Source organism: Scyliorhinus canicula, chromosome 3 (genome assembly GCF_902713615.1).
Source record: "Scyliorhinus canicula chromosome 3, sScyCan1.1, whole genome shotgun sequence".
In the NCBI taxonomy this organism is placed as follows: domain Eukaryota; kingdom Metazoa; phylum Chordata; class Chondrichthyes; order Carcharhiniformes; family Scyliorhinidae; genus Scyliorhinus; species Scyliorhinus canicula.
Window position 1 is genome coordinate 91,431,224 of NC_052148.1, and position 23,988 is coordinate 91,455,211.

General features: G+C 45.2%; 1 protein-coding gene across 3 annotated transcripts in view; it reads right to left on the bottom strand.

The window, feature by feature from the left end:
* The window catches only part of LOC119962791 (molybdopterin synthase catalytic subunit), a 73,662-nt gene that overhangs the window by 11,604 nt on the left and 38,070 nt on the right, over nt 1–23,988 (bottom strand). For all 3 annotated transcript variants that reach the window (XM_038790881.1, XM_038790880.1, XM_038790879.1), the window contains one exon: nt 7,445–7,598. In XM_038790881.1, coding sequence (XP_038646809.1) covers nt 7,445–7,598 — 154 coding nt within the window. The remainder of the gene's footprint in view (nt 1–7,444; nt 7,599–23,988) is intronic.

The window sequence follows — 23,988 nt, forward strand, 5'->3', positions numbered from 1 at the left end:
GACTCAGAAAGCCCAGGGGGCCGCAATCCGGGCGCAGGCCTCCGAAAGGGAGGATAAGGCCGTGGCCCTCGCGGGGAAGGTGGAGATGCACAAGGCGCTCCATAAAAAGTGGCATGAGCGGTTCGAGGAGCTGGACAACCGGTCGAGGTGGAAAAAATTACGGATCCTGGGCCTCACGGAGGGGCTGGAGGGGTTGGACCTGGCGGCCAATGTGGTTGTTTTGCTGAACTCGCTGATGGGCGCTGGGTCCTTCCAGGGGCCCCTGGAGCTGGAGGGGGCCCACAGAATACTGGCCAGGAGGCCCAAGCCGAAAGAGCCGCCGCGGGCGGTGCTGGTGCTGTTCCACCGGTTCATTGACCGGAAGTGCGTGCTTCGGTGGGCCAAGAAGGAGCGGAGCAGCAAGTGGGAGAACACGGTGGTGCGGATCTATGAGGACTGGAGTGCGGAGGTGGCTAAGCGGAGGGCCGGGTACAACCGGACGAAGGCGGTGCTCCACAGACAGAGTGTGAAGTTTGGCATGTTGCAGCCGGCGCGTCTGAGGGTCACCTACAAGGACCGGCACCATTATTTTGAGTCCCCGGAGGAGGCGTGGGCCTTTGTGCAGGCCGAGAAATTGGACTCAAACTGAGGGTCAGGGATGGGGTTTTGTATGTAAATGTAACTGTGTCTATTTTTTTTGGAGGGGGGGTTCCCTGTTTCATGCAGGAGGTGTGTTGGCTTTAGGGAGGGTGGGGCGATGTCTTTATGTCTTTTTGTATGGGTCTGGTGGACGGGTTCGGGCAGGGAGGAAAACTGGGAGTGCGGGGAACTGGTGGTGGGGACCGGCAATGGGAGTTGCCCTAGAGGAGGCGGGGTTGGGCAGGGCGAAAGCGCGGGGTTGGGCAGGGCGAAAGCGCGGGCTTTCCTCTGGTTTCCCGCGCTGCGGGGTGATGGGGGCGGGGTCGGAGCTGAGAAGCGCGGGCCTTTGCTGGTTGTTATTTTCCCACGCAAGAGCGGGGGGAGGGGGGCTGCTGATGGGCACGGAGGAGGAGGAGTAGCCCCACGTGGGGAGGGGTCGGAGGTGTGGCGGGAGTCGCCGGGGTCAGCAGAAGTTAGCTGGCTCACTTGAGTGCTATGGAAGGGGGGGGGGGGGGGGGGGGGGTACTGGGTTGCTGCTGAAATGGTCAGGAAGGAGCTGGAGTATGCAGGGAGTACTGGGGAGGGGGGGTTGCCGCCGTGGAGAACAGGCCGAGCGGGGGGCGCTGGCCAGTGGCGGGCAGGGGAGGGGTTATGGCTAGTCGGCAGGGGAGAGGGGCAGGGAGCCCTCTGATCCAGCTGATGACCTGGAATGTGAGGGGCCTGAACGGGCCGGTCAAGCGGGCCCGGGTGTTTACGCACTTGAAGGGGCTGAAGGCGGATGTGGCCATGCTCCAAGAGACGCACCTGAAGGTGGCGGACCAGGTTCGACTGAGGAAGGGATGGGTGGGCCAAGTATTTCATTCAGGGCTGGATGAGAAGAATCGGGGGGTGGCAATCCTGGTGGGAAAGAGGATGTCGTTTGAGGCGTCAAATGTGGTGGCTGACAGTGGCGGGAGGTATGTGATGGTGAGTGGTAAGCTGCAGGGGGAGCGGGTGGTGCTGGTGAATGTTTATGCCACAAACTGGGACGATGCGGGGTTTATGCGGAGCATGTTGGGCCGCATTCCGGATCTGGAGGCGGGGGGCCTGATCATTGGGGGGGGGGGGGGGGGGCCTCCAACACGGTGCTGGATCCCCTATTGGATCGATCCAGGTCCAGGAGGGTAGGAGGCTGGCGGCGGCTAAAGTGTTGAGGGGGTTTATGGATCGATGGGAGGGGTGGACCCCTGGAGGTTTGCGAGGCCAAGGGCCAGGGAGTACTCGTTTTTCTCCCACGTGCATAAGGCCGATTCCAGGATTGATTTTTTTGTCCTGAGCAGGGGGCTGGTTTCGAGGGTGGAGGATGCTGAATACTCTGCCATAGCCATTTCGGATCATGCCCCGCACTGGGTGGACCTCGGGCTGGGGGAGGAGAGGGACCAGCGTCCGCTCTGGCGCTTGGAGGTGGGGCTGCTGGCAGACGAGGAGGTGGCCGGGAGGTTTCGGGGGTATATCAAGAGGTACCCTGAGGCCAACGATAACGGGGAGGTCCGAGTGGGGACGGTCTGGGAGGCATTGAAGGTGGTGATTAGAGGGGAGTTGATTTCCATCCGAATCCATAGGGAGAGGGGAGAGCAGAGGGAGAGGGAGAGATTGGTGGGGGAGATGGTGAGGGTGGACAGGAGATATGCGGAGGCTCCGGAGGAGGGATTGCTGGGGGAGCGGCGTAGCCTTCAGGCCAGGTTCGACCTACTGACCACCAGAAAGGCGGAAGCTCAGTGGAGGAAAGCACAGAGAGCGGTGTATGAATACGGGAAGAAGGCGAGTAGGATGCTGGCACACCAGCTCCGAAAGCGAGACACGGCCAGGGAGATTGGGGGAGTGAAGGATAGAGATGGGAAGGTGGTGCGGAGGGGGGTAGACGTTAATGGGGTCTTTACGGACTTTTATGGGGAATTGTACCGGTCTGAACCCCCGGTGGAGGGGGGGGGAATGGGTCGCTTCTTGGACAAGCTGCGATTTCCGAAGGTGGAGGTGGGGCAGGTGGAGGGACTGGGGGAGCCGATTGAGCTGGAGGAGCTGGTCACTGGGATTGGCAGCATGCAGTCGGGGAAGGCGCCGGGGCCGGATGGGTTTCCGGTCGAATTTTATAAAATGTATGCGGACCTGTTGGGCCCCCTGTTGGTCCGGACCTTTAACGAGGCAAGGGAGGGGGGGGGCTTTGCCCCCAACTATGTCACGGGCGCTGATTTCCTTGATCCTTAAGTGGGACAAGGACCCTCTGCAGTGTGGGTCATATAGGCCGATCTTGCTGTTAAATGTAGACGCCAAGCTGTTGGCAAAGATCTTAGCTACAAGGATAGAGGATTGTGTGCCGGGGGTCATTTACGAGGACCAGACGGGGTTTGTAAAGGGAAGGCAGTTGAATACCAACATACGAAGGCTTCTGAATGTCATTATGATGCCGGCTGTGGAAGGGGAGGCGGAGATAATGGTGGCATTAGACGCGGAGAAGGCCTTTGATAGGGTTGAGTGGGGGTATCTGTGGGAGGTGTTGGAAAGGTTTGGGTTTGGGGAGGGGTTTGTCCGTTGGATGAGGCTGCTTTATGAGGCCCCAATGGCGAGTGTAGCCACGAATAGGAGGAGGTCGGAGTACTTTCGGCTGCACCGGGGGACGAGACAGGGGTGTCCCTGTCCCCCTTGCTCTTTGCGTTGGCAATTGAGCCCCTGGCCATGGCGTTGAGGGAGTCGGGGAACTGGAGGGGCCTGGTGCGGAGTGGGGAGGAGCATCGAGTGTCGCTTTATGCGGACGACCTGTTGCTGTATGTGGCGGACCCGGTGGGGGGAATGCCAGAGGTGAATTTGGGGGCTTTTCTGCGTACAAGCTCAACCTGGGTAAGAGCGAGCTGTTCGTGGTGCACCCGGGGGATCAGGAGGAGGGGATTGGTAGGCTCCCACTGAAGCAGGCAGGGAGGAGCTTTAGGTACCTGGGAGTCCAGGTGGCTAGGTGCTGGGGAGCCCTGCATAAGCTCAACCTCACAAGGTTGGTGGAGCAAATGGAGGAGGAGTTTAAAAGGTGGGATATGTTACCGCTGTCGCTGGCTGGTAGGGTGCAGTCCGTCAAGATGACGGTGCTCCCGAGGTTTTTGTTCCTGTTCCAGTGCCTTCCCATCCTTATCCCGAAGGCCTTTTTTAGGAAAGTTAATAGGAGTATTACAGGATTTGTATGGGCGCATGGGACTCCGAGGGCGAGAAGGGTGTTCTTGGAGCGAGGCAGGGATAGGGGGGGACTGGCGCTGCCCAACCTCTGTGGGTACTATTGGGCTGCCAACGCAGCGATGGTGCGTAAGTGGGTAATGGACGGGGAAGGGGCAGCATGGAAGAGGATGGAGATAGCGTCCTGTGTGGACACGAGCCTGGAGGCGCTGGTAACGGCGCCGTTGCCGCTCCCTCCAACGAGGTATACCACGAGCCCGGTGGTGGCGGCTACCCTCAAAATTTGGGGGCATGGAGACGGCATAGGTGGGAGGTGGGGGGCTCGATGGAGTCCCTGATACGGGGGAACCACCGGTTTGTTCCAGGGAGCATCAATGGCGGATTTCTGGGCTGGCACAGGGTAGGTATTAGGAGGTGGAGGGACCGGTTTGTGGATGGGAGGTTCGCGAGCCTGGGTGAGTTAGAGGGGAAGTTTGGGCTCCCCCCGGGGAACATGTTTAGGTACATGCAGGTTAGGGCGTTTGCCAGGCGGCAGGTGGCGGGGTTCCCTCTGTTGCCCCCACGGGGGGGTACGGGACAGGGTGCTCTCGGGGGTGTGGGTTGGAGGAGGGAGGATTTTGGACGTATACCACGTAATGCAGGAGGTAGACGAGGCCTCGTTGGAGGAACTGAAGGGTAAATGGGAAGAGGAGATTGAGGAGGGGACGTGGGCGGATGCCCTGGAGTGAATTCCTCCTCTTCCTGCGCGAGGCTCAGCCTCATGCAGTTCAAGGTGCTGCATTGGGCCCACATGACTGGGACGAGGATGAGTAGGTTTTTCGGGGGCGAAGACAGGTGTGCTAGGTGCTCGGGGAGCCCAGCGAACCACGCCCATATGTTTTGGGCATGCCCAGCGCTGGGGGAGTTTTGGAAGGGGGTAGCAAGGACGGTGTCAAGGGTGGTGGGATCCAGGGTCAAGCCAGACTGGGGACTCGCAATTTTTGGGGTTGCAGTGGAGCCGGGAGTGCAGGAGGCGAAAGAGGCCGGCGTTCTGGCCTTTGCATCCCTAGTAGCCCGGCGGAGGATCTTGCTTCAATGGAAGGATGTGAGGCCCCCTGGAGGCCTGGATCAATGATATGGCGGGATTCATCAAATTGGAGAAGGTGAAATTTGCCCTGAGGGGATCAGTACAGGGGTTCTTTAGGCGGTGGCAGCCTTTCCTGGACTTCCTGGCGGAATGGTAGGGAAATAGGCCGGCAGCAGCAGCAACCCGGGGGGGGGGGGGGGTGGGTTGGTTCGGTGGGAGGGAGAATTGTTCACATGGGTTTGTTGGATGTGGCAAGTGTTATCTCGTTCCTTTTTGATGTTTGCTTTTCTTGTTTTAGTAGTTGCTTTTGTAGTTGGGTGGTTGTTCTTGGGTTTTTACCATGGTTGTTTTGTTAATATTGTTTTGTTGTTTATATTTTGTGAAAATCTTAATAAAAATTATTTTTTAAAAAAGAACTTCATCATAAAAAGAGCAACGAGATTCTTGAACTTCAAAACAAACTGGACAAAGTAAAATAGAAGATGTGGGGTATTGAATAAAAACTCCTTGTTGAATTGTGGTCCAGTTGAGCAAAAACTGATCCAAACAACCTTACTGATGCATCAACCTCAGTAATGGACAATAGGAAAACAACTGAAGTGCCAGCAAAAGTGGAAATTCTGAAGTGTCAACAAAAAAAGTGAAATTGAAAAATGATCCTTCCAGGTCAATGACAATATAGATTTAAAAGTGCTTTCTGGTGGTACAAGATACAACAGTTTTTGAAAGGGTTAGAACAAACTATAAAACTCTGAGGGAGAAGGTAACTGACATTGTTCAAAAAGAAGTGGAAAATACCTATCTGAAATGTGATTTCGAACAACAAATCATTCAAACCAAATTCAGAGATCAAACCAAGCAGGAGTATGAAACCTTTTTCAGTGAGCATAAAGCATCTTAACAACACCCTTGAAATGGCTCAAAGAGATTTTGATCAGAGAAGAAATGAGATATTAATGCATAAAAATGCCAATTTGACTTTGCTAATTCAAAATGAGAAGTTACTACATTTGACTTCGGAAAATGAGGTTGAGAATTACACCTACAGTTAACGAAAAGCATAATTTGGCCGCAGCCTTAAATGAAACATTCTTTGTTGAGTTAAATACTGGGAATAGGATGAAAAGGAAACACGAGGTTATGAGGTATCAGTAGGAGCTGGGGTTGTCAAAGCACCAAATGGGGGAGAAATTAAAGGTGATATTACTAAGTGACAGAAATGGGCGGAAACAGAAACAAAAGACCCAAGAGAAAGGTAGACGAAAAAGAAAGGAGGATGAAAAAGAAAGAAAGATAAAAATAACTGACTTTAAATGGCTAGCAAATTCTAAATGTAAAGAGGGTATTCAGAGGGTTGGAAGGGATTAATTATAACAGAGCTAAAAACATCAAATCTGTATTTTTTGCAGAAATGGAATGAACACAACAATGTACAATAAGAAAGACCATTTTGAATTAAGCAGCTAAGAAAAACAACATGGCAAGACAAAAGGTGAAAAACGAAAATTAATAAAATAATAAAATATGAAACATAATATGCCAAATTATTATGACATAAATAGTTAAATACATAGATAAACTACTGAGCCATAAAACAAATTGCAATCCGGCCAAAATTATTGACAGGAGCTTTACAAGCATTCACACGCTACAAGTTTAGTTTTGATGCTTTGCCAACCAACCTGGAATATAATTCAGTTACCTGAACTGACTCCCCAAGTGAAGCAGAATAAAACTGCTTCCTCCAGGGAGTCTCATTCTGATTTGCACTGCTGACAAATTGGACTCTAATGTCAGATTTAGGCTACACCTAATTCAACAACTTCAGCATTATTGTGAAGTATTTTGAAAGATCACATGGAATTTAATCCAGGAATCAGGAGTTCCGCCGTCCAGCTGGAGACCGGGCAAGATCTATATCGCCCTCCTCTGGGGGAGGCTGATTGCAAGTCAGGCACTTCAATGGATGGTGGCGGGACTGGTACAGGATCAAGAACCCCAGAGGAAGAAATCCCCATCAGCTTATTAGGGGAAGTGGTGGTCGTTGTTGGCAATGCATTGACCAGACCCCCTGGATCTGTAAGTGACCCAAATCACAGATAACAGACAGAGGAAGGGATGGGAGTATTGGGGGGAGAGGGGGGTGCGACGGAGGGGGAAAGAAGGGGTAGGGAGTGGCTTTCAAAGGCATCCTCGCCATCCCTTCCCAATGACAGACCCTCGAGCAAGCAAGCACCAACTGTATCTTAATAGAGCAAGTACACACAATGAGACATATTAAATGGCACAGATTTTGTACATTAGTTGCAAAGCCTCAATTATTATTTTACCATTCACTTTATTGAACAAATGTCTGCACAAAAATGCAAAACAGGCATTATATTCTGATATTTGCACTGCAAATAATTTTATTGTAAATCTAAATGTATCCTTTAGAGGATACTAAAGACAAACTACACAGCTTAATCCTTTCATATTATAGCCCTTTCCCTTTTACTGTGCCTATGATATTCCTCAATACCATGTGGGATCTAGTGCACAACATATTAAATATCAGTAACTTACCCAAGTCTGTGATGCACACTGATGTGCTGAATCATTGGCCATTTATTCCTTATATCACTGCAAATCTTTTTTATTTCAGCTTCAGCCATTGAAATATAAGCTTCATATTCAAGTCGAATAACTTTCTTTTCTTCAAAATTGTTCCTGGTTGTACCTAACAAATGTGACATATAATGTAATGATCTGTTAAAGGAACATACAAATGATTTGCTGAACAGCTCTGAGCATCTTGTAACAAACCTATTACAGCCTTGAACCTACATCCCTCTAGTTCCTTGCACATTAACTACCATGTTGATCCTCATCCAGGAGACCTACCCCATGTTTCTTCAAATCCTTTCACACTAAACTGTTAACATCGAACTTCCCTTCCCAACCCCCATGCCAGCTGACATTAAAAATTGCCCCATTTCTTCAAGCATTGCCCGCACATTTCAAACCTGCCTTCCTCCTTTCCTCACCCCTCTCCCTTTATTATAGCACAGTTGCTTTAGGTTCAAGTCAGCGACTCTTTTCCTTGTTTCCTTCACTGCCCAGTGTTTTTTCTCTGAACGATGACTGTACTTTTTCCTTCCCCTACAGCAGCAAAATCTATCTTTCTCTTCCTACCTCACCTTCTCCTGCGCACACCCAGACTTAAATTCTCCATGTACACAGTCATGGCAGACCAATAATATCTATCAAAAACATTTATTCCTGGTGCTATAGTGTATCTGTAAAAGCAAACACAATTACAAAATTGACACTTGTATGTTTTAAAGTTCATACTGTTATGCTGTAAAATATCATATTGTTGCTTCTATTTACAAATCACAAAAGTGCCGTATTGTATTAACTGTGTTCATGGTGGGCGGCATGTGATGCAGTTATTAGCACTGCTGCCTCGTGGCACCGAGGACCCAGGTTCGATCCCGGCCCCGGGTCACTGTCCATCTGCGCATTCTTCCCATGTTTGTGTGGGTCTCACCCCCATAACCCAAAGATGTGCAGTGTAGGTGAATTGGCTACATTAAACTGCCCCTTAATTTGACAAAAATAATTGGGTACTCTAAAATTTTTTTTAAACTGTGTTCATGATAGCAGGTCCCTACAGGTGAATTGCTTTGTATCACCAGGCTACAAGCTTCTGAACTAACCTAATCCCAGATTACCCAAAATCAATGTTTGTCCAAACTTCCATTTGTAATTTTTACAAAAAAGAATTCCATTCAAAAATATCAGAAGTCTTTCAGTTATATATAAGTTTGAAACAGAATTATCTTTAAAGATTTTTTTTATATATCGCCAAAATGTGTTGATAAATATGGGGATTAAATTAAAGACATTTTATTGCATAGATTATGTCCAGTCAGAGGTAGAGATCATTGGTCATTAATATTAAACTGGCATTGCTGTGGTAACTGCTTACTGTAATCAGGACAAACTCTGCAGAAAGCGTCATCAAAGTAATGTTGATTAGCCCCAATATTTTACCTTTAGTGGCATTTTTAAAATTCTGCACAGAAACTTGGGTCAAGATTTAAATCTTTTAATAAACTATGCGCTTTATAAAATAAATGTACAGTTACTCTGCCATGCACCATTTTCAACTGCAATCATATTCATTTCAAATAAGTTGTTGACTGTGATTGTTAATTCATATCTCTGGCGTACATCAAGAAAATCAACATTTTGAAGTCTTAGTACTCCAAACAGAACAAGGGACGGATTTCTGCTGATCAAAGTTCTGGCATTCAATTGGTTCTTTCGAAGCAACGCAATCTACTTGCAAGCAAGTTATCCAATATTCATAATAAAATATTCATAAACAGTAACTGCTCACAATGATGTTCAACAAACTCTTCTGTAATGCGTTCCAATGACAAGATTTTACCACTAGTTTCATACTTTGGGCTTTATTTTAAGTGTCGGAAAATAATTACGGTAAGAATAATCATACTGTGCTTTTTAAAGACAGCAATTGTACTTGTTCTTATATAATGAGATAGATTATTGCTCGATTGCAACAAAATATATTTGTTATGTCAACTGTATGGAAATCTTAAACTCTTGCAATCATTTATTTGTAATGGAACATGAAACTCAAATGTTAATTTCATAATAGTCACAGCAATGTACAATGTGCATGAAGAATTAAGCATCTCTAAGATTACCATTTGTAAACATAACTGCAAGTTGTTGATGGTGTAAATGAAAAAGCATTTGCATGAGAACAGCCTAATAAGTAACTGACTTGAATTTAGAAGCAGTAGGTCTTTCTGTCTAATCTTAGGCTGTTTTGAAGAAACTACAAGTGTTTTTGTTTGTTCCCAAATTGAGAAGACTCTGGCAAGGTTATGTTTATTTACCAGCCCTAGTTACCTTAAATAGACCACATTCCTGAAGCAGTCTTTGTGGAGTTGGTGCCCCATAATAGTGTCCAATAGGAAATTCCAGGACTTTAATCCAGCTATGATGAAGGAACAACATCATGTCAGTAGCAACTATATAGTATGTTGGTGACACAAGGGGCAGCTATTGAATCTGATGCTGGGACAGTGATCAAGCAGACTGCTCGGTCTTGGAACATCCCAGGCTTCTTAAGCGTTGTTGCAGTTTCACCCATCCAGCCAAGTAGTGAGTATTGTATCACATTCCCGCATTGGGTCTTTAATTGAGGATACAAAGATTTTGAGGTCAGTAAATGAATCAACATAGAGGTTATAACATGGAAGCAGGCAATTTAGACCTATCATTTGGTCATGGAAGAAATAGCAAATTCACCAGAATTATACTAGGCTTTAAAGGGTTAGCTGATGAGGGCAGGTTGTATAATGTGTACCTTTTACTTCTCAGAGTGCCTAAAATGGGAAATTGATTCAATACGGTAGATGAAGAGAAACTATTTCTACTAGCAGGGCAATCTGGAACAAGATAGTATAATCTCAAAATGAACTGGGCTTTACAGGAGTGAAATCTGGAAGCACTTATTCCACACAAAAGGGTATTAGGAATGTAGAACTCCCTTCCGAAAAATGTTGTGGATGCTGAGTCAATTGAAAATTTCAAAACCGAGTTTAATGCATTTTTGTTAGGCAACGGTGTCAAGGAACATGAAGCAAATCAATGAAAAAAATGCAGATCAGCCATGATCTAATGGAGTAGTAGTGCAGTGCCCCCACGTATCTCCATGACTAGTTCTCACACGCCCTCTGAATCTAAATTTGAATGTACGGTCCTTTATTTTAATCATCCCTCAATTATTGCATTGCAGAGAACCCAGCCTCTGCTCTGTTCTTGAAACCAGTGTTAGCTAAGGTGAACAGCAACTCTCATCAGTCCTGCGCAATTCAGCACTTGCATCCATATCTGAATAATGATGTCTATAGCAGACTGGTTCTGGCAGAATCCAAACAATGTCAGGGCGCAGGTTATTTGTGAACAAATGTAACTAGTTGACACACTTGATAATTCAGTCCATAACTGGGTAGGAAATTGGCCAGTTAAATTTATCCTTTTTTGTGAATAGAACATACCTGGGTATTTTACAACATTGTTGCATAGATGCCTGTGTTACCACTTACAGATCAACGGATTACAGCAAAGAAGGAGGGCATTGAGCACAAGAAGTTTAGCTTTATCCCAGCCCTTTCCACGGAGCCCGGCAATTTGTTTTCCCTTCAGATACCTTTTGAAAAGCACGTCCAAATCTGCTCCACCACCCAGGTTATAACCACACACTTCAAAAAATTAAACACTGAAGCTTAATTGAAGTAAAAGCTTGACTGTGGGAAAGCAGATGGTTCTAGTGTAAAGGCCTTTAGCATTACAACAGGAATGTGTCAGGACAGATTGCCTTTGCTGTGTCCAGTGAATTCAGATACTGTTTAACATCACATAGATATTGGCATCGCTGGTGGAAGAAATCCACCTTACATTGTATAGCTAGACTGCCAAAAGGCCTTTCAAGATTCCAATACATCACCAGAATCAGCAAAGTCAGATGTCTTATCCAATAGACCTCGCGGCCACGGCTTTCAAGATTTCAATACAAACGAAGGTGAACAAATGACAAGGACAAGGTATGGATATGAGATTTGTAACTAGCCAAAGAGATAGAAGCAGAGTAGCTGCACGGGGGGCTAGGTTGCTATGGGGCAGGTGAAATATTGAAAGAGCATTGTTCTTATGCTGGTATCAAACTGAATGGAGAAATCTCTGGCTTATTGTCTCGACAGGCAATTGGCTTGGCTTTGCCAGCGACACCTACAACCCATAAAATAATTTTAAAAATAATCTTCTCCATCCCCACCTCGAATAATAAGTGTGAGTAGCTCATCCTTAGTTTAAGACCATCTGATCAGTTGCGTCTGACGTTTCTGCCCACTGAGCCAATTTTCTTCTAAAGTTCCCTCCTGTCCAAGCCCAAACTTTTACCCTTTTCTAGTTTTACTCCAATCTCACTTCATGCCCTTTCGGAGTTTATTTTGTCCATGACACCCATCTCCTGCTCCCTCGACCCAATTCCCAATAAGCTACTGGCCCACATCACAAATAAAATGCTAGGTGACTGAGACAAACGTTAACTATACCTCAACTTGCCTGCAGCCTTTGGCATGGTTGACCACCCTACCTTCCTCCAATGGCACTCCACCAGTGTTCAGCCAAGTGGGATTGCTCTCACCTGGTTCCATTCTCAACTATCTAATTGTGGGCAAGTATGACCTTGAATGGTCCTGGGGGTCACCATCACCAACAGTCTGTCCTGGTCCACTCACGTTGATGCAACAGTTAAGAAAGCTCAACAACGTCTCTACTTCCTACGGGAGCTAAAGAAATTCGGCATGTCTGCATCGACTCTCACAAATTTCTCCAGATGTGCGATAGAGAGCATCCTATCCGGCTGCATTACAGCTTGGTATGGCAACTGCTCGGTCCAAGATCGCAAGACACTGCAGTGTGGCAAACTCAGCCCAACAAATCACACAAGCTTGCCACCCCCACGTTGATTCTGTATACACCTCCCACTGCCTCAGGAAGGCAGACAGCATTATCAGAGACCCCTCCCACCCAGGCATTGCCTTCTTCCAGAACCTTCCCATCAGGTAGAAGGTGCAGAAGTCTGAAGACCCACACATCCAGACATAGGAACAGTTCCTTCCTAACAGCTACAAGACTCCTCAACGAATCCCCTCGGACTGATCTGTTCCCTGTAAGAACACTATTCACGGCACCCTATGCTGCTCTTGCTCATGAATTTGGTTTGTTTGGCCCCATGCTCCGCACTGTAACCAATCACTGTTTGTTGAGGTACTATTTGTCAATGTTCTCTGTTGATTATTCTTTTTGTCTACTATGTACATACTGTGTACGTTTCCTCTGCCGCAGAAAAATACTTTTCACTGTACTTCGGTACATGTGACAATAAATCAAATCAAATCAATGGTTTCACGTCCCGGTTTCTCACTGTTACCTCTAGTGTCCCCCAAGGATCTTCCTTTGGCCTGATCTTATTTCTTAACTACACTTACTCCTCGGTGACAAACATCTGAAAACACAGCATCAGACTTCACATGCATGCCGACAACAACAAACATTACCATTTAAAAAAAATATTTGCTCAGGGATGTGGACATCGCTGTCAAAGCCAGTATTTTTGTCCATTCCTAATTACCCTTGGGAAGATGGTGATGAGCCACCTTCTAGAATCGCTGCAGCACGTTTGGTGTAGATGCATGCTCAATGTTATTAGGAAGGAAGTTCCAGGACTTTGATCCAGTGGGCAAGAAGGAAACGCAATCAAAGTTCCAATTAAGGATAGTGTATGGCTTGGAGTGGATCCTGCAGGTGTGGTGTTCCCATCAGTCTACTGCCTTTGTCCTTCTGGATATAGATGTTGCAGATTTGGAAGGTGCTGTTGAAGGAGGCTTGGATGGTCATTGCCTGGTACTTGTTATGGTGCAAATGTTACTCGTTACTTATCAGTCCAAGCTTGAATGTTGTCCAGATCTTGCTACATGCAGGAAAGGGCTGCTTCACTATATGAAGTGTATACATGTACAAGACAGTAGTGAGATCTCATCTGGAATTTTGTGTATGTTCAGGGCGAAACACTATAGGAAGTATGCAAATGCATTGGAAAGAGTGCAGAAGAAGTTTACAAGAATGGTTCCAGGGATCAGAAACTTCCGTTATGAAATAGATTGGAGAGGTTCACCTTGGAGAGAAGGCGGCCGAGAGGACATTTGATAGAGATGTTCAAAATCACGAGGGGCCTGGATAGAGCAGATAGGGAGAAACTATTTCCCCCTCGTAAAAGGATCAAGAGGGCACAGATTAAAGATGATTTGCAAAAGAAGCAAATGTGATGCGAGGAAAACGTTTTCACACAAGTGGTTTGGGTCTGGAATACGCTGCCTGGAACTGTGGTGGCAGCAGGTTTAATTACGGCATTAGATAATTCTCAAATAGAAACAATATGCAGGGGTACGTGGAAAACACAGGAGAATAGTACTAAGCCACGATGCTCGTTTGGAGAGCGGGTGCAAACACAATGGGCCTAATGGCCACCTTCTGCACCATAAGAACTCTGTGATTCAGAGGAGTCATGAATAGTACTGAACATTGTGCAATCATCAGCGGCTATCTCTACTTCTGACCTTGTGATGGAGGGGCAGTCTTTAAAGGAAGCTGCTGAAGATGGTTGGACTTGGGACACTACCGTAAGGAATTCCTGCAGCAATATCCTGGGGTTGAGATGATTGACTTCCAACAACCAAACTATCTTCCTCTGTGCTTGGTACAACTCCAAAAAATGAAAGATTTCTCTTCAGTTCCCAATTCACTTCAATTTTGTTCACTTGATGCTGCCACAACACCAACTTTCTCAACTCGATATGGTCACTAACTTAGAATACTTCAGAGGAGCAGAAATTTCCAGCAGTTAATCACTGGGAAGACTGAAGCCCTCATCTTCATGTAGCAGTACAAACTTCGGCTCCCTAGTCACAAACTTCTATGCATCTTCCTGGCAACTGTTCATAACGGAACAATGCCACTCACAACCTTGTTGTCATATTAGATGCTACCTTGAGCTTCCAACTGCACGTCAACACCAATGCGATGACTGTCAAGTTTCACCTCTGGAACATCACCCTACCACAGCACATCGGCTGTTCAAAACCTCATTCATGCCTTCATTATCTGTAGGTATCCACCATATTCTATTTAAGAAAGGTTACAGGGATAATCCTAGAAACTGTAGGCCAGTGACCCTCACTTCGGTTGTTGGTAAATTAGTGGAGTGAATTCTCGGGGACAGGATTCATACCCATTTGGAAACAAATGGACTCATAAGGGATGGACAGCATGGTTTTATGAAGGGGAGGTCATGCCTCACTAACTTGATCGGGTTCTTTGAGGAGGTGGCAAAGATGATTGCTGAGGGGAGGGCAGTGGATGTTGTTGACATGGACTTCAGTAAAGCCTTTGACAAGGTGACTCATAGCAGACTGGTACAAAAGGTGAAGTCACACGGGATCAGAGGTGAGGAGGTAAGATGGATACAGAACTGGCTTGGTCACAGAAGGCAAAGGGTAGCGGTAGAAGGTTGATTTTCTGAATGGAAGGTTGTGACTAGTGGTGTTCCACAGGGATCTGTGCTTGGGCCTCTGGTGTTTGCAGTGTACATAAACGATTTGGAGGAAAATGTAGGCGGTTTGATTAGTAAGTTCGTGGATGACACCAAGGTTGGCTGAGTGGCAGATAGTGTTGAGGATTGTCAGAAGATACATCAGGACAAAGATAGGTTGGAGACTTGGGCAGAGAAATGGCAAATGGAGTTTAATCTGGACAAATGTGAGGTAATGCATTTTGGTAGGGGAAATATACAGTAAATGGTAAAACTCTTAGGAATATAGAAAATCAGAGATCTGGAATGCGTTGCCAGGGGAGGTTATGGAAGCAGATACATTAACGGTGTTCAAAAGGCATCTTGACAAACACATGGATCGGATGAGTATAGAGGGATGAGGCACAAGGAAGTGCTGAGGGTTTTGGCAAAGGTTTGACCGGTACAGGCTTAAGGGCCGAAGGGCCTGTTCCTGTGATGTATTGTTCTTTGTATTCCAATACATTCCTCGTCTGTCTCTCACATTCAACCCTCCATAAATTGATAATATTAAAGATCATTGTTTTTTTAATGGATTTTGTTATTGGGATACTCCAAGGATCAGTGCTATGATTTCTCTAATTCTGGAATTAGACTCACATTTCAAGGCAATCAAATTCTAAACTTTACCAAATTCAAGGGCAATGTGGATTGAGTTTTTTTAAAAATTCTTACAGGATGTGGGCTTCACTAACAAGGCCAGTATTTGTTGCTGATCACTAATTGGCTTCAGAAGGTGGTAGTAATAATAATAATAATCTTTATTGTCACAAGTAGGTTTACATTAGCACTGCAATGAAGTAACTGTGAAAATCCCCTAGTCGTCACACTCCGGCGCCTGTTCGGGTACACAGAGGAAGAATTCAGAGTGTCCAATTCGCCTAATAGCACGTCTATTGGGACTTGTGGGAAGAAACCGGAGTATCCGGAAGAAACCGACGCAGGCACGGGGGGAACGTGCAGACTCCGCACAGTGACCCAAGCCGCGAATCAAACCTGGGACCCTGGCGCTGTGAAGCAACAGTGCTACCCACTGTGCTACCGCTGCAGTCCATGTGATGTAGGTACTCCAATAGTACTGTTAGGGAGGGAGTTCCATATTTTTCACCCAGCGACAGAGAAGGAACGCCAATATATTTCCAAGTTGGGATTGTGGATTGTGAGTGAATTGGAGAGGAACCTCCAGGTGGTGGCGTTCTCATGCGTCTGCTGCCCTTGTCCTTCTAGATGGTAGTGGTTGTAGGTTTAGAAGGTGCTGGGTGAGTTCCTGCAGTGCATCTTGTAGATGGCCTACACTACTGCTACTGTGTTTCGGTGGAGGAAGTGAATGTTTGTGAAAGGGGTACAAATCAAGCGAGCTGCTTTGTCCTGGATGGTGTTGAGCTTCCCCGTCCTGGATGGTGTTGAGCTTCTTGGAGCATTCCATTACACTCCTGACTTTTGGCTTGTAGGTAGTGGACAGGCTTTAGAGAGTCAAGAGGCGAGTTACTTGCTGCACAATTCCTAGCCTCTGACTGCTCTTGTAGCCACAGTATTTATATGAAATGAAATGAAAATTGCTTATTGTCACAAGTAGGCTTCAAATGAAGTTACTGTGAAAAGCCCCTAGTCGCCACATTCAGGCGCTTGTTCAGGGAGGTTGGTACGGGAATTTAACCGTGCTGCTGGCTTGCCTTGGTCTGCTTTCAAAGCCAGTGATTTAGCCCTGTGCTAAACCAGCCCTTAATCTAGTTCAGTTTCTTGCCAATGGCAACACCCAAGATTTACTAGTCAGGGAATCATTGATGGTAACATCATTGAATGTCAAGGAGCAATGGTTTGATTCTCTATTACTGGAGATTTTCCTGACATCACTGCAGGAGTTCCTCGGGTAGTGTCCTAGGCCGACCCATCTTCAGCTACTTGATCAATGACCTTCCTTCCAACATAAGGGGACATTCGCTGATGATTACACAATGTTCAGCTGTTGCCTGGCACTTGTGTGGCACAGTTGTTACTTGCTGCTTGTCAGCCCAAGCCTCGATATTGTTCAGGTCTTGCTGCATTTGGACATGGACTACTTCAGTGTCTGAGTTGTCACGAAAGCTGAACATTGTGTAATCATCAGCGAATGTCCCCTTATGTTGGAAGGAAGGTCATTGATCAAGTAGCTGAAGATGGGTCGGCCTAGGACACTACCCGAGGAACTCCTGCAGTGATGTCAGGAAAATCTTATAAGGCAAATCTTACAACAGAGCTTGCAACTGGACTCACGAGTAGCAAGCAAGCTTCAACTTAAGGTTGGTCACTAAATATTGCCCTTGCCCATGACACCCATAGGACTCTATGGTATTGAATATTGGAACAAAAATTAAGAGGTGTAGATATTCTAGTTATGGAATAGAATTACACTCCATCAGCAAGATAAAACTTGCTAAGAGAGAAGTTAAAAAGATAAGAATATTAGGTATTTCCCTCCAAAACGTGTTATTCTTTCTCTCCAACATGACATTAGGCAACTATCCTGCCCCTAATTGTTGTGCAGAAGGTGAGTAATGAGCCTCGCACCAGGAATCAGGAATAACTCAATAAATTGGGAATTTTCAGCCTCAAAAAAATGCATCTCAGAAGTAAGCAACATACATAACAGAATAGCGACGGTAAACATAAAATAATAGACAGATATGCAAAAGCATGCAGATCACTGTCATGAATACCAGGTTTAAGAAAATGTCAGGCAGTATCTTTTTTTTTTTATAGAGACCTAGATCCTCTGATCGGCTTTAACACTAGTGTTAATGCAGAGTTCTGCCAGTTTTCAAATTTGTTAATCGTAAATATACAACTCAGTATAATCAATAGCTGTAATGGGTACCAAGCCACCAATGCATTGTACTTGTTTCAAGAAATAACTGAATGTTACAACGGGAACAGCAGTCACAGCAGTGTGTATTATGCTCAGGATGCACTGCAGTGATTTGCCAAGCCTCAACAGCACCACAGAATCGTAGAATCTCTACAGTGCAGAAGGAGGCCATTCAGCCCATCGAGTCTGCATCGACCCTCCGAAAGAGCACCCCACTTTTTTCCCGCCCTATCCCCATAGCCCCACCTAACCTTTGGACACTTGGGGGCAATTTAGCATGGCCAATCCACCTAACCTGCACATCGTTGGACTGTGGAAGGAGCACAGAGCACCTGGAAGAAAAGCCACGTAGACTTGGGGAGAAAGTACAAACTCCACACAGACAATGAAAGACCGGAGGTCAGAATTGACCCCATGTCCCTGGTGCTGTGAGGCATCAGTGCTAACCACTGGGCCACTGTATTGTCCATTTGCAAACTCAACCACCTAAAAAGGACAAATGCAGCAGACTCGTGGCAACACCACCACTTGCAAATCCTCCTCAAAGCCACACACAATACTGACCTGGAATTATTTTGATGCTCCTTCCTTGTTACCGGCATATAAACCTGGAACTCCCTTCTTACCAGCACTCTGGGTGTACCTACCCACACAGACTGCAGCAGTACAAAGTGGTAGCTTACCGCCACCTTCTCAAGCAGGATTCAAAACACAGTGTGATGGATGAATTCATCTTGAACCTCACAAATAGCCTTTGAAAAATAAAATACAAGGACAAAAAATTCAACATATTATGTTACCCCTGTATATTTTAATTGGAGTAGCAAGCATAGGAGGGAGAATCTGTAAGAAGCTGATCCTCCAATTACAGATTCTGCCTCTCACATGCTCGCTGCACTAGTTCTCTAATCAGTTTTCCTCCCTCCCGCTCTTGCTTCTCCTACAAGACCGAATCTAGCAGCAAAGGCAGGAGGGAGACCCGAGAGTTTTCTTTAATTCATTTACGTAATGTGGGCGTCGCTGGTTAGGCCAGCATTTATTACCCATCCCTAGTTGCCCTTTAGATGGTGGTGAGTTGCCTTCAGGAACTGCTGCAGTCTTCAGTGTAGGTACACCCACTGTGCTGTTAGGGAGGGAGTTCCAGGATGTTGCCCCAGTGACAGTGAAGGAGGGATATATTTCCAAGTCAGGGTGGTGAGTGACTTGGAGGGGAACCTCCAGGTGGTGGGGATTCCAGGTATCTGCTGCTCTTGTCCTTCTAGATGGTAGTGGTTGTGGATTTGAAAGGTGCTGTCCAAGGAACTTTGATGAGTTACTGCAGTGTATCTTGTAGATGGTACACACGGCTGCAACTGTTCGTCGGTGGTGAAGGGTTTGAATGTTTGTGGAAGAGGGAGCAATCAAGAGTTGTCCTAGATGGTGTCGAGCTTCTCGAGTGTTATTAGAGCTGCACTCATCTAGGCAAGTGGGGAGTATTCCATTACATCCTGACATGTGGCTTGTAGATGGTGGACAGGCTTTGGGGTCAGGAGGTAAGTTACTCGCCACAGGATTCCTAGTCTTTGACCTGCCACGGTGGCCACAGTATTAACTTGGTTAGTCCAGTTCAGTCTCTGATCAATGGTAGCCACCAGGATGTTGATTGTGGGGGATTCAGCAATGGTAATGCCATTGAATGTGAAGGGTCAGTGGTTAGATCGTCTCTTGTAGGAGATGGTCATTGCCTGGCAATTGTGTGGCATGAATGTAACTTGCCATTTGTCAGCCCAAGCCTGGATATTGTCTAGGTCTTGCTACATTTGGACACAGACTGCTTCATTATCTGAGGAGTCACGAATGGTGTTGAATGTTATCAGTCATCCGCAAACATGACCATTTCTCACCTTGTGATGGGAGGGCATTGATGAAACAGCTGACTATGGTTAGGCCTAGGACACTACCCCGTGGAACTCATGCAGTGATGTGGAGATCGAGTAGCAGATTTTCAGCTGCACCATCACTAATTGCTTTGAGCAGTTGTTGGACAATGAGAGAAGGAAAGAGACAACCAGAAACCCAGTAAAGGACAGATCAGGTCAGATTACATTTTCTGACCTGTGGATCATGAGCCCTCAATCAAAAGCTCCTCAGGAAACTTTCCTCTGTGAAAGTGATGCTTACCTCCCTATTTCTAGAAGCAACTAAAGCTCCCAAAGGTCATGATCAACCTTGCCATTTTTAGCTGAAGAAAAATCCCTCAAAGGGAATTTCCATGTTCTTTTCAATGAAATGAACAGCTTCAGTGTTGAGGAAATGGCACCTTTTCTCATTTCAGGCTGGCATCTAGGCCAGGTGTGCAATGAAATAGGTCCATCCATCTACCCTTACCTAAATGATGGCTATCTATTGGCACAATAGACCATTCCATTGGTGCACCGGCCACTAGCGTGGCTTGTCAGAATGAGGTTGGTAATCTGGGTATTTGTAGGCTTGGTCGATCCCAAGCCAATTGAGAATTTTGTTTAAGGCTACATAATAATTGTTCCCATGTAATATCCTTTAACCCAGCAGAGGGAAAGGAGAGTATCTCTGCAATAAACCAGGGCTAGATTTAAACATAGGTTATGAGGCGAAAGGGCAGTGGCATCACCAGGATCTCCACAAATCTGTTCTCTTTTCCTACTCCTCTTCATCATCCTACTTGGAAGCATAACATCCCAAAATCAGAATATTTGGTCATTATCAATTGTGTGCCTGTGGGAGTTTACAATGCGTAAATGGTTGCTGTGTTACAACAGTGATTATAATTCAAAGGGAGTGCATTGGCTGTAAAGCACTTTGTAACTTTCTGAGGTTATGACAGGTGCTACATAAATGCAGGTTTGTGCTTATTTTAGGACTTCCTTTACTTTGTGCTGAAATGGCTATTTTGGGAAACATTTACCTGTGATTTTATTTATAGAACCTTTCCATTTGGCATTTATGAAATCAAAGGAAGAAAACTCTTTTTAAAAAATCAGGTGACTGCATCACCTAATAAAGAAATTAGTGAGAATGAAAAATGAACCTTATAAAACAGAACCCAAAAATCTAAATGTGGCCCTCAACAGATTAAGCTGGAAGTTTATTTTCTAAAAGGAGCCCTCACAAAAATATATTTTGACAACTATTCTCGAAAAATATTAGGGAGGAGCAACAAATACTGTTGCCAGCGATGTTCACATTCAATGAAACAATAAAAAGGCTATCCTCGCGAAATGATTTAATCATATTCTATTTAATTTTTATTGGAGTTAAATTAACCTTTATATTGTTTTTTTTTTAAATTGATTACTTCAGACATATTTTGCAAAGAAATCTGTAAATATTAATTTCCTTGGTTATTGGAGGGGATAATTTTTGACGGTACCAGTCCATCTCCTATTGCATTTTTCAAAGATTGTGGGAAAGGGGAATGAATATACAAGTTTGCATGCACTGGAGGTGGCCAAACCCACTATAAGGCAAATATATGTGGCATAAAGTTCAGGGTCAGAAATCAATCTGAATGCCACAGAGATCAGCAGTAAGAAATTGTAATCTCATACGGCTAAAGATAGAAGCAGTTTCCATAATTTTAGACAAAAATGTACATATTTTAAGGGTTTGTTATATTCTTTTACAGCTTCATATTCAGCGGAGTCAGGAATAAAAATGGCAGCTTACAAGATCTTGAAAAATAAATGCAACGACAAAACCAGTTGAAATGGAAGCCTTTAAGTACTTGCTTTTCAGTGGGATCTTTGATGATCTATACTTCAGTCAATTGGTATGTTTAATTTGGTTATTTGAAATAACAAGAAAAGCACAAGGTTTTCTTTGACTGCAGTATGGATTTTGTGCATAAGATGTAATGTTTTTATTTATGGTAAAGGTGATGGACAAATGGATATTTTCCAAATGCTTCCATATATTTAAAAAATGATATGATAACTTTAATCTCTTTCTACTTTCTACTTTTAAAAAAAATGCTTAATTAAGACAACAAAATCAACCAAAACTTTAAAGTCTGTAGAACACACCAATTCCACAAAACCTGTTTGTATAACCAGACAACTTTCTGTTCTTGGGTAAAGCTTCTTCTCACACTAAGTGATTTGCATTTCTTTTATCTGTGCATTAGTAGCCATGTGTCGATTTCTTGTTTTATGATGTTAGAAAGTCTGTGACAGCAATGTTTCGGATCTGGGGGGAAAATTGTATACCCCAAGCGCTTCACAAGCAATCAATTAATTCTAAGTGATTAGTATACAGCTTGATCGTACAAACACCAAATAAAATCAATAGTCAGTTAATTTATTTTTCATTGTTCAGGTTCAGGAAGGAATTGGCCAGGAAACTATAAAAACTGTCTAATATGGGATCTTTTACACAGGTTGGTGCAGCTCAGTTCAATGTCCCATCTTTGGTAATGTGGCTCAATATTAGTACTGCACTAAAATAGAAACCATTTGGTCAAGTCCACAAATTGAGGGCAGCACGGTGGCATAGTGGGTTAGCCCTGCTGCCTCACGGCGCCGAGGTCCCAGGTTCGATCTCGGCTCTGGGTCACTGTCCATGTGGAGTTTGCACATTCTCCCTGTGTCTGCGTGGGTTTCACCATCACAACCCAAAAGATGTGCAGGCTAGGTGGATTGGCCAGGCTAAGTTGCCCCTTAATTGGAAAAAAAGAATTGGATACTCTAAATTTATATTTTTAAAAAGTCCACGAATTGGACTCAAATCCATAAAGCTTTTATCCAATTGAATCAAGCTGACCACTATCCAAAGATCCATGGAGCTATAAACCAAAATTTATGCTCAATTCTAATAATAATCTTTATTGGCACAAGTAGGCTTACATTAACACTGCAATTACTGTGAAAAGCCATTAGTCACCACATTCTGACACCAGTTTGGGTACACAGAGGGAGAATTCAGAATGTCCAAATTACCTAAAAGTATGCCTTTCAGAACTTGTGGGAGGAAAGCAGAGTACCTGGAGATGTTCTAAAAAAGAAAATGATGTAATGCTATTTACAAATGCTCTCTTCTTCTTGAATTCTCTACCCAAAGGTATTATCTAGAGAATCACATGAAAGTGGTATGACTTACTTTAAATTTTTACAGGGCATTGATATCGCTGGCTAGGCCAGCAATTTTATTACCCAACTCTAATTGCTCTTGAGAAAGTGGTGGTGAGCTGCCTTCTTATACCTATAGTTAAGGTGAGGAAGCAGGCCCCATGTTTACCTCAGCCAGAATAGGGATTGAACCTAATGTTGTTGCCATCAATCTGATCCACATGCTAACCTTCGAGCCAACTGAGTTAACAGATCCCCATAAAATATAAAAACAAAAGCAATAATAGATCAACTCTTCCCATAGGTTGCAAGCGGAAGAAGAGAAGAGTTAGGAGCAGGAGTAGGCTATTTGTCCTCTCTGGCCATTTAAATATATCATGGCTGCTCTGATTGTGGCCTCAACTCCACTTTCCTGACTGTTCTCCATAATCCTTGTCGATCAAAAGTCTATCTAGCTCAGCACCGAATATATTCAACAGCATAGCCTCTGCTGATCTCTGGGGAAGAGAATCCCACAGCCTACTGACCCTCTGAGAAACCATAAGATGTAGGAGCAGAGGTAGGCCATTTGACCCATCGAGTCTGCCCCACCATTCAATGAGATCATGACTGATCTGATTTGATCATTCTCAACTCCACTTTCCCACCATACCTCGATAACCCTTGATTCTCTTATAAATTAAGAATCTGTCCATCTCAGCCTTGAACATACTTAACAACCCAGCCTCTTCAGCCCTCTGTCGTAAAGGAAACGTTTCTCCTTTAAAAACTAGGGATCCCTCTTCTGGGAGACTGTCCCCTAGTACTAGACTGCCCCACAAAGGGAAGCATTCTTTCAGCATCACTTTAAAGTCTTAAATGTTTCAATAAGGTCACCTCTCATTCTTCTAAACTCCAATGGGTATAGGCCCAACCTACCCAGACTTTCCTCATGAGCCAACCCCTTCATTCAGGAGTCAATCAAGTGAAC